At 37.2% G+C, this 11016-nt stretch overlaps 2 protein-coding genes across 2 annotated transcripts in view; both read right to left on the reverse strand.

Moving 5' to 3' along the window:
* Positions 1 to 11016, reverse strand: part of LOC113680733 (EGF and laminin G domain-containing protein) — a 438917-nt gene that overhangs the window by 231821 nt on the left and 196080 nt on the right. The gene's annotated exons all lie outside the window — the stretch shown is intronic.
* LOC113665085 (aldehyde dehydrogenase, dimeric NADP-preferring) lies at positions 298 to 10593 on the reverse strand. The gene is made up of 15 exons (XM_027180737.2): positions 10207 to 10593; positions 8904 to 9050; positions 8400 to 8457; positions 7574 to 7747; positions 6839 to 6924; positions 6338 to 6504; positions 5676 to 5757; positions 5410 to 5505; positions 4815 to 4867; positions 4000 to 4126; positions 3403 to 3473; positions 2695 to 2810; positions 2010 to 2139; positions 1275 to 1410; positions 298 to 709 (listed from the first exon to the last, which is right to left on the reverse strand). Exons 1-15 carry the CDS (start codon positions 10231 to 10233, stop codon positions 677 to 679), a joined length of 1503 nt encoding a protein of 500 aa, XP_027036538.2. The 5' UTR covers positions 10234 to 10593; the 3' UTR covers positions 298 to 676.

Raw genomic sequence — 11016 nt, forward strand, 5'->3', positions numbered from 1 at the left:
GGAATAATCAACATCTTTAATAACTCCTTATTGCACGATGACAGGATAACACTCGCAAAACTCAGTACTTATGCGTTATTGACCAAGCGTGAGGTCGAGATGGCTGGAAGTGGGCCGAGTCCCTTTTTGTCTATATCTAGCCATCTTGACCGAAGAACCGAGCTTAGTCAATAATTTATTTGTTATGTAGCAAAAATATTTCGCTTTATCAAATGTAAGAATCAAGAATAACTTGTATATTTTGAGCAAGGAAAGATAGCCATCTGTGTTTTTAACACAATATGAAACTCTCGAGTACCGTATATGTTGTATTCGTTTTAATGTCTTCTGCCACTTTCTGTGACTTCATCGCCCCCCGGCGAGGAGTGGGTAGTGGGGACAAAGGCCCTTCACTTTCACAAAGCTTATACCTGTGCACTTAGCTACAGGACAGGAATGAATTGATTTATTATTTTCCTCACCACTGATACATATAATTTCATATTTCTCAGCTTGCCACGTTCCACCTTCCTATTTCCTGCCTGCAGGAGGAAATTAGGGAAACAGCTCATCAAAGAAAATGTCCATTTTCGTTTTTGGTTATAATTATTTTTTCACACTGCTAAGGAAGTTACTATATGTCCTCAACTACAAACAAACAAAATGATAATGAGACATTGAATTCTTCACAAGTCGTCTACTTCAAGAAATATCTCGGTAGTCCAATGACCTGAGGACAGAAACAAGAAATATTCAATCATATACGATCTGTTTGTTTCCCAACGGAATTCAATAACGCAGGAATCACTCGTCGAACGCGTCAATTCCGTCGAGCAAATGCACTCATTTTGCCGCTGTCAGACACTATTTGATTTGTGTATGAGTCTGTGCAGAAACTCCTCACCGATTTTCTTACGTTTATTGATTGTTGTTTGGTTTATTGGCCAATTATACGTCAGGTAAATTAGTGTTTCCTGATCTATAGCATTGACCAAAAAGATTGCGGTTTCTTAGGAACGAACAATCGATGCGCTTAGTAAAAGCGGTGATGTACGCTGCACGCTCCAGTTTGGGTGCTTGCTAAAGTCTAGTGGCAGAAAAGGAAAAAAGAGCCCCTTGCCCCGCTATAATTATCGGCATACGTATATCTCTCGTTTTAAAATTCAGGGGCTCTTTTCACTAGCAAAAAACTACTCCCATGTAAGTGTTCTTTTTCAATTTCCACTTTTAGCTAGTTTGCCGGGTTACTGCGCTATATAATAAGAATATCTGAAGTTCTTCACAGGAATACCAACCTTGTGAATCATAGCGAGTGGAACGGAGAGCAAGAGAGGCGCTACGTCCGACAGCTTTTCGTACGACTGTTCCTTAGCTTCAATCAGCCAACGAATCCACGCAAGACGTTTTTCTTCGTATGGCGGGTAACGGATGCTATCAGGAAAATGACAAACAAATGAGTGAACAGAAGCTGATGAGAATTAAGAGCTCTGATGAATCAAATGTTCGCCTTCAGAAAGGCGCTAAACGTAAAAACGTCAGTTTTGAACATTCTGTTTGATGGTTGATGGATCTTTACCAACGTTATGTTATCAAAAACGAAGCGAGTAATTACATTTTACATGTAAGTATTTGGCCGAAAGTCAAAGCGCATTTTGACCGTCAGGTACTGTAATATAATAATATTAAAAATAATGATAACCATCATCATCATCATCATCATCATCAACATTAAAAGAACACAGAAACAAAAACGATAATGAAAACAATACTATTACTATTTATAATAATAATAATAATAATAGTGATAATGGTGATAGTAATGATTGATAAGAATAATACAAGAATAATAAGTAACATATAGAAGACATGACAACATCTAAACATCCAAGAGGATAATATATCAAAGGGTAGAAAAGCACTTCTTATTGAGACAGATCACTTGCAGTTGAAGTGTTTTAAAATATGCTGATTCCGTTCCTCCTCTTTGGTCAATGCTAAAACAAGGACGAATATAAAAAAAAGTTTAATACCTATTAAACGACTCCATGGCCTGTTTCTTGATGACACAGCCCTTCTTGTGCGAAAACGAATCAAACGAATTCTTGCCATGATAGTTTCCCATTCCACTCTCGCCAACACCGCCAAATGGAAGCGATTCAACTACCAGGAGATGAAAAAAAATAAAGATTTGGATTTTTTTATCGAGCCATTAGAGCTAAAAAGAGGAGAGTTGTACATTGGGCAGAAATGGGAGACAGGAATGGTGCAATATTAAGAGCACAGGCGGACCAACCTATAAATGCTTTACCATGTGAGACAAACGGAAGAAATAATTATGAAGAAACGTGCGGTGATTACGGAAAAATCACGTATATAGCTTAAAAAATCGTGGTCTGAAAAACTCAATTAAGTAAAATGAAAAGTTATTACATTGAAATGCCTCTGTTTTTTCCCTTTCAGAGCAGCTTTAAAAAGTTTTTTTTTTTTCAAATCCCTTTTGACCGTCAAATACGAGGCCTTTTAAACGGCCCGGAGAGGCAAAAAACCAGGAGAATTTAGCTCTACTAAATAAATTGAGATGTTAGTCCAAGATGCGAGGTGTCTTCGATACGTTGCTATTTTAGTGCAAGAATTCAAAATCGGCCTAGCATAAACACTTAAAAGGGGTCCATCATTTTAACCCAAACGAAACTAGCAAACTGAACTTATACTTACCACCAGCATGTACCACTGTATCATTCGCAAGAAATCCTCCCGAGGATGTACTGTCCATGAAGCGCTGAATCTTGGACTTGTCATTAGCGAAGATGTACAGGGCCAACGGCCTGTCTCTACAAATAAACAATGATTGGAACAAAATACATAGTTCAGCGATACCCATCTGTAAGGTGGCTCTTACTTGTATGACGAAAACTTGGAGTGATGGCAATGATAGAGAGAGGAAAACCGACCAACCCAGGAAAAAAAACCCTTAGTTACGTTTACAATAATATTGTATTGCCATGTTATGGCCTCGTAATTCATTTCTCAGACACTTGGCCAGGGGTTCAGGTGCCTGTCTTTCGAAAGTCCCGCTTACTTTACGGGCCCTCAGCCATTTTGTCAAACCTCACACTGGGGAGTAGTCGTGCTAAAAAAAAGGTTTAAGAAGATACATAAATTCTGCTTCCTTTCGCGATATTTCTATTGTTCAAGTTTGACCATTATCAGCAGCAGTAACCATGGCGACTTTCGAGAGAAAGTCTCTGTAACAAGCCCAAACCGTTCTGTATTTCTTTACTAATATTCTTCCATTGTGTTACTTCTGTTATCATGGGGTCAGTATTACGTACATCACTGAAGCAGCAAAAGGCAGTCTCAGCTGGTTGATGTACACGTACATAGCTGAAGATGTAATTAAAACGAAGACTTCTTCAAGATTACCTGTCATTTATGAATTCTATGGCGTCGTCAAAAGATTCTACATTAACTATGGGCAACAGCGGACCAAACACCTGCAAAAAAAATTTAAACGTGAAGAAAAAGATAACTGGTTCATGCGCACAATGTTTGCCTCGAATGACATTGCCATGACAACAGTGTTTGTAGAATATTATTTCCAATCAGTTCCTCATTCTCTTCTTGAGGAAGAGGGATGATTGGCCGTTACTTGAACAGTGTTATTTCAAAAATAAATTAAAGTCTCAAGCAAACACTACGAGACTATAACTTTGAACGTGTTCACCCTTTGATCTCTTTACAGTGACCAGCATCTAGTTTCTCCTTACAATATCACCGCTTGATCAGACATTAAGGTTAAAAAGAATACATAAAATGACTTCCGACTACAGAAGCTCTTGGTTGTTCATCAAATTCTCCTTGTCAGCACCTTAGGAAATGTATAGAGAGCAGTATGGAGAATATACATACTGATGTTGGGCTATAAAGGGTTAGATGAGTACCCCTAAACAAAGACTCTCTGGTCATCTCCTAATACTAAGAGCCCCAGGTTGAAAAGTTACGCAAGAGATTGTACCGCACCTCATTTTCCATGATTGGGTCTGTTGGTTTCACACCAATCATTACAGTTGGTGAGATATAGTTTTCACTCTCGTCTGTCTCACCTCCAACTGCACATTCGCCACTGCTCAACAAGCTCTTTAAACGACTGTAAACAGGAAATCATTGACGTATTACTGTTTGACAGATATTAAGTATATAGCAACAATAATTCTTTTCATGATTCTCTGCCTAAGCACTGCTTCATTGTGTCTTCCATTTGTTTCCTTTGTTTTACAAGTAGTGTCATTAGATTGTAACACAAAAGTTATGTCAAAAAAGACAGTTGTCATAATTTATGTTTCAGAGAAAAGGTCTTCCATCTTCTTCTAAAACAAGTAATAAATTAATTTTTCAGCAATAAGATCAAGTCATTGTCAATTACTGAAATCTGATGATGATTACAGTTGTTGACAGGTTGGCTAGAGAATTACTCATTTAGGTTGTAGTTTCCACGGCAGATGATACGGCAAAAACAGGGAAGTGGTTAGAGACAACTGCAAACTCTTCACCAAGACAGTCCATTGTTTCAGCTTGCAGTTAGCATCTGCTAATTACATTTTTTGTCTTCTCTCACATGTATGTTAACAACACCAAAAGCTACCGAGCTCTCATAATGATTTAAATAGAATAAATATCCATTACAATCTTTTGTAAATCTTTGAATTTCAACTTTATCAATTTCATGTCCTGATCTTTTCATAAGCCAGGTATCCTGTAACATAAATATACTGTAGACCAAGTGGCACAGACAAAATGTTGGACATGTAGGGAGTCTGACGATTCAGTGATCTTACTTGAAGTGCCTGTTATTCACAATCCTTGCATAGTCAGGTGATTCTTTTGGATCCTTGACAAAGAATAAAAAAGGGAAGTCAAAAAACAAATCCATGAGACCATGACAAAGTATCATATAGACCTAACTGAACTAAAGCTAACCAACAAGGCTGAAGCCCCACTCAGTGAACTTCATTCAAGACACTTCTTGCCAAATTAAAAATCATTCTGGTCACAGTTGTTTCAAGGTTGATTACTAGTACCTCCATATAATACTGTTGCTTAAATCCAATCTAATTGTAGTAACCCAAGGTTAAATTTTAACTAATGTTCCTTTAGTCCTTCATTCAAAAGCCTTTTGGAATCAATTTCTCCATTCTTTTTGGAGCATTTGATGGTCAAATTATACACAAAAAGAAAATTATGAATTTCTATTTAAGTGTTCAGATATGAAATCAGTTTCACACTAACCCTGAGTTTCCATAACCAAGCTTTGGACAGCCTGGCCCTAGAGAACTACATTAAAAGTTTGCTCTTGATGACTCAACCTTAATTCTATTCCGACCAGCTTTGTACTTAACATTGCTGACTTCACCTCATACACGTATGCCCTACCTCTCCATAGAACTCAAACAGTGCTTCTTTGAATTGTTTAACAAGTGCTTCTTGGATGTCCGGGTGACACAGAATATAGTCTGGGGCTACACATGTCTAAAGAAACAAAAACATATAGTTCAAGGAACTTCAGTAAAAAAATTAACAATAAAAATAATAATAATAATAATAATAACACTCACAAAATTTTAAATGTTCAGCAACACCACTTTGTACATCATGTTCATTTTCCACAATTACAGTATAAGTACATGGTTACAACTCACCTGTCCAGCATTTGCAAACTTTCCCCAGCATATTCTTTTGACAGCAATCTCAAGGTCACTGTCTTTGTCAACATAGCATGGGCTAAAGTAAAACAAATTACATGTAATTACAGCCTATAGAATAAAAAGTACCAGCACTTATCAAAATACAGCCTGGCAGAACATGTATTTCAGCCAAACTAGAATCCTTTTTAGCTTGATTTTGGTCAAACAGAACTGCCACTTTATTGAGACCTTTTCCTTTCAATTTTCTGTCAAAATTTTTGTTAAAATTATACACATGAATTGTAAGTCTTGAGCATAACATTTTGTTTAAAGTTTAACAAATATGTTTGAGTTGGTATTCCCTTTGTATGAAAACTTCACAACGAAACTCGGCAAGGCCTGAATCCCAATCCCTTCCCTTGATGGCCAGAACTTTACCTAACTATAGAACTCTTCCACCCCTTAGATCAACTAAGATCTAACATCTCCAAACAACTTCATGCCTGTATAAAACATTACAGTCACAAGAATTAAGGAAATGACCACCAACCAAATTAGCTATTGATTTTTAAACAAATTCCCTCTCATTTCCTTTTAAGGAAACGTATATTGAACAGTATGGAGAATATGCATACTGATGCTAGGTAGCAAAAAGTTACTGTAAGTTTCATATATACCTTTTCCCACCCAGTTCAAGAGTAACTCTTGCCAAGTTCTTTGCAGCAGCTTGCATGACCAACTTTCCCACAGCACTTCCACCTGTGTAAAATATCTTGTCAAACTTGCATTTGTTCAGCAAACACTGTGTTTCTTCTACTCCTCCATGGATAACAGTGAAGCACTCCTAAAAAATTCATTTCAAATTTACATTGATTTGTACAAGTAATGTAATCACACGTCCAAAAATATAAATTTAAGAGACTAGTTATCATGACACAGTTGCACAATTTTGAATAGGAGTTTTGTGGATGGATAGGGCTCTAGCCCTTTTAAAGTCTACTCTTAACTGTCATCATATATAGACCCTAACAGCCTCAATTCTGACCAGTTAAAGTCCCTTGTCTCTTTCTCCATTGTGTTAGCCTTGACAGAAGCCTCAGAAGGATTGTAAATAGATTCCATTTTCCGAAAGCAGTTAAAGAAAAGTCATGAATATTTTGAAGCAAAGTACACTATACCTGGTCTAGGTATTGTGGAATAAGTTTTCCAACAAGCTCTGCTGATGCTTCTGCAATTTCAGATGGTTTGATGACTGCACAGTTTCCTATTAAAGGATATTTCCATGAACACACATTAGTCAAGTAGTTGACTCTAAGCTATTAAATCAATAGGGAATAACCCTTAAAATACTCTAGAATACCATTGGTGGTCTGACACTGACAAACAGTATGACAACTCAAGAGAATATCTACTGCACATTTGAAAAACATTCAGTCTGCCCTGGTAAAAATTGTTGAAGGGTCCTCCAGGATCCCAAAAGATCTTCATCAGGACTTTTGAGGACCCTAATAAGCATCTTGAAAACATCTTTAACAAAATCTTTGAGGATCTCAATAGCTCATCCAGGTTTCCATGAAAAGAAGCCACAAGGATCATTGCTATTAATTTTTTTCTCTAGATAGGATGCTAATATACTGCAGATTAACCCCAGTATTTTTGTGGCTTCCCAAGCAGTTGACTGCTACCCACTTATCACACATATCCAAGCTGCAGGGAAGCATTGTAAGGGCAAAGTCTCTTGCCCAAGAACACAACAAAAATGACCCATTCCAGCTTCAAACACACAACTCAAGACCCAAACTTAGGTACCCTAACCACAAGCCCACTGCATAAACCAGTGTATACCCCATTAAATCACACCAAAATTGAACAAACATTGCAGCCCTATATCAAATAAGCATACTAAGCCTCACCAGCAGCAATGGCTCCAATGAGGGGCATGATAGTGAGCTGTATTGGGTAATTCCAAGCTCCAATGACTAATGCCAGCCCCAATGGCTCACTAACAGTAAAACAAGAATCCATTTTGTTCACTAAAGGAACGTCAAGTGGTTCAGGTTTAGTCCACTCTGATAAGTGATTCAATGCTGAAAGAATCAGTCACAGCTTATCAATGGGAGAAAAATCATGTTCATAGATACAGGTACATGATTGTATATTAATGTAACCACTAAAAACAATGCCAAGAAAACACTTTAATTTAACTATTACTACAAAGTTTGACAACTGAGTGAAGTAAATTTTCCATCATTTATTGTTGGGACAGTAACACTCAGGGTAACAAAAGGCACCTACAGCCGAAAAAAATATTCCTGTCTGAAAATCACATCTTGAATAAAGCCAAGAGCATCTAAAAGACTATCATATGTCAAAAATGGGAAAATCAGGAACTGCACAACAGTCAAGTTTTATAGAGCAATAAAAACCTTCCAAATTGTCCACAATATGAGGTACCCAACAATTCCTACATTATCCAACAATGTAAAAGGTTGTAAGCTAGAACAATAAAAAAATACACATATAGGGCATAATAACTGGAACTCAGGATCCATGATCGAAACATACAAGCAAACTTCAAAATATAAGTCTTCTAAAACTTTGCAGCCACTCTGCAATCCACTACTAACAGTAACTGTATACTTCAAAAAGTACAGTGACATGTCTTTTGATCTATGAACTAATTCATTATGATGCCCTTTCAATTTGATCCACCAGTAGCTCTGTTAGTTGATAACTTACCATAAGCAATGTCATTCTTCACCACCAAAATCTCTGCAAGGGTAGCCTCTGTTCTTGGCTAACAAACACAAAATAAAAAACAATAAATTACCACAGTACTTGGTTATAAGTTGGAACAATTACAATATTGATAATAACTTCAACTGAACACTACCCAATGGGGCTGTTCAGGGCCAATAAAAGCAAAGCTAAAACAAACACTGTAAACAAACATCCCCACAAGCTAGAAGCAGACCAGTTGGCTATATACAAAGTGCAGCGCAGGAGCGAAACTCCGGGAAACCAAGAACAAATCCAGGGAGCAACTGGGTTGAGGGTTTGAACCCAGGACCACCAGAGGCCACCAGGTACCAGCAAAATGAAATCTCAAAAAAAGACAAATTTTTTCCCATTCATTTCCTCCTCAAAAACATGCAGCTCTAATAATGCAATTGATCTAAGGCCCTTAATTTAATGCAAGGAACCTAAATCCAAAATCAAATAGTGAAGTTTGAAGAGTCCAACCTTGTGCAAGTCCTTGTGAACAGCTTCCAAAATTTCCTCTTCATTCTCATCCATAAGTCTGAGGAGGTTCCTCAGCTGCTCTCTTCTAAATTCCACATCTTTTGTCCTTCCAGTTCTGTAGGTATCTCGTAATTTTTTTACTGCTAACTGTATGTACATTAAAATAGACATGCACTCAGCTAATTAGCATTTAACAGACAGAAACCTCCATAATGGCTGGAATAACCTAAACCTTCATAAAGCTAAGCTTTGTTACAGTTACCCTCTTTCTTGAGAGATTATGAATTTCATTGAACTTTGTCCATAAGTTAGAAAAACTCTTTAATTGAACATGAGCTTCTCCTGAACCTTAGTTTTTTTTGTTTTTTTGGTTTTTTTTTCCTTTTCACTTTTTAAAACAAACAAGACATCTGTACTAGTCCAACAGGTTAAATTTACAGTGCTTTCATGTATAAGTAGCTCACTTCAAGTACCATAAAGATTAGGGGTTAATCTTGTTCTATTTCACAATTTAAACTACACCTCGTTCTTTTCTCGTGTGCCCTGACTGTCACCAATATTTATTCAAGATCTGACTCAAGACTTTAACCTTAAATTGTGAACATTGGAACCAGGATGCACGGATGTCGAGAAATCAGATTCATTCCCCGCGAATATTGTTGACATCACAGTAGCCAAAAATAAAAAGGTCACAGCAAGTATTAACTAATCTAACGGCGTGGCAAAATGTCACCGGTGAACGTTTTCCAGAAATAAGATATATTCGTCTCTACATTTGCACGCAAAAATTACATAACTTGTACAATAATGGAATGAAAAATTCGCTACGTGTTGAGATCACGGGTTAGTAAAACTACACCGAGGTCGTTCAAGGTCGTATGAAATTAGTCAATATCACGGAATGTGAAGGAGCAAATAAAAGGCAGCATTTGACAAATAAAAACTTCTATAGATAAAAAGAAAATAGCTGCAACTGATGAACTTGAAACTTAACTTGAAGATGAACAAGCAAACGAGGGACGAGAAAACTGACATCTCATTGAAGACATATCGTGGATTGCATGAGTTCAACAAATTCCTTCTCTCACGCTAATCGTCAAAAAATTCGTGACCGCCGACAGAAAAACTCAAGACAAATCTGTATTGAATGAAAATAGCCGGTTCTTACACTTTATAAAGTTGAGCTGTGGGAGATATTTTGTAAGGTACTGATTATCAAGCTCATTTTTAAGTGTGAAGTGCAAGCTCGCCCGATGTTCGTAAGCAGCGAAATAATGAAAGGTCATCCCACGTTTGTACCTACCGTAATTTTTTCTTCACTTCCAGACATATCCGTGTTTGTCTGATCAAATCAAGGTATACCACTCACCAAAACAGCACCTTTCTTCCAAAGTTTCAGCAAAACGTTTGCGTTTGAAAACTACGTCTCCGCTGCTGTGTTTTCTAATTTATACTCGACCCAGAGTCTCGAATGACGATTGAGCTCAGCGGAAGGGAGGAGTCTTGGAACTAGTATCACGGGACGATCAGACCCCACAGGCGTGAACCTTGACTTCGTGGATCGTGGACGTCATTTCATATTTCGTCCTTAAATGCTAATTGCGTTCGACTTGAGGAGAATGCAATGTATTTTTGTCGCGTATCTCCGGATGCCGTGCATATTTTAAGGTTTAGGCGCCATCTTGGACTGGCTGACCACTTGCCACGACTTCACATGGGAGCTTTCAGTCTGATATCCCGCTGGCAATGAGAAGCCCCCCACTGACTTGTATTTCATTTTCATCGTTTTTATCCTTTTTTGTTTTGTTTTGTTTTGTTTTGTTTTGTTTTTTTTGTTTGTTTGTTTGTTTTTTTGTTATATAAGGATGTTGAGGCTGAGTTTAAGCAAAATTTTGAGGACATATGAAGAACATACCCAGACTGAGAGATATTTTGCTTTTTTTTTCTTTTTCTGTGTGAATAGTAATTGAAAGTACAATAAAAATGTAGAACTGTGGTCTAACAGCACAATTAACCCGAATACTACGAATACTAAAATATATATTTTTTTAACATTAAAAATGCGGTTTCTCATTGCACGATACACTGAAGAACAATTCAGTTTGTTGTTTCC

The sequence above is a fragment of the Pocillopora damicornis genome, chromosome 3 (assembly GCF_964200805.1).
Source record: "Pocillopora damicornis chromosome 3, jaPocDami1.2, whole genome shotgun sequence".
Classification (NCBI taxonomy): Eukaryota; Metazoa; Cnidaria; class Anthozoa; order Scleractinia; family Pocilloporidae; genus Pocillopora; species Pocillopora damicornis.

Coding starts and splice junctions, on each gene's coding strand:
- LOC113665085 (XM_027180737.2), bottom strand. CDS start 10,233: ATGTCTGGAAGTGAAGAAAAAATTACG. Junction 4,868..5,409: donor TGTTTGAGTTCTATGGAGAG/GTAGGGCATACG, acceptor TTCTTTGTCAAG/GATCCAAAAGAATCACCTGA. Junction 4,127..4,814: donor GTGAATAACAGGCACTTCAA/GTAAGATCACTG, acceptor TCCTGTTTACAG/TCGTTTAAAGAGCTTGTTGA.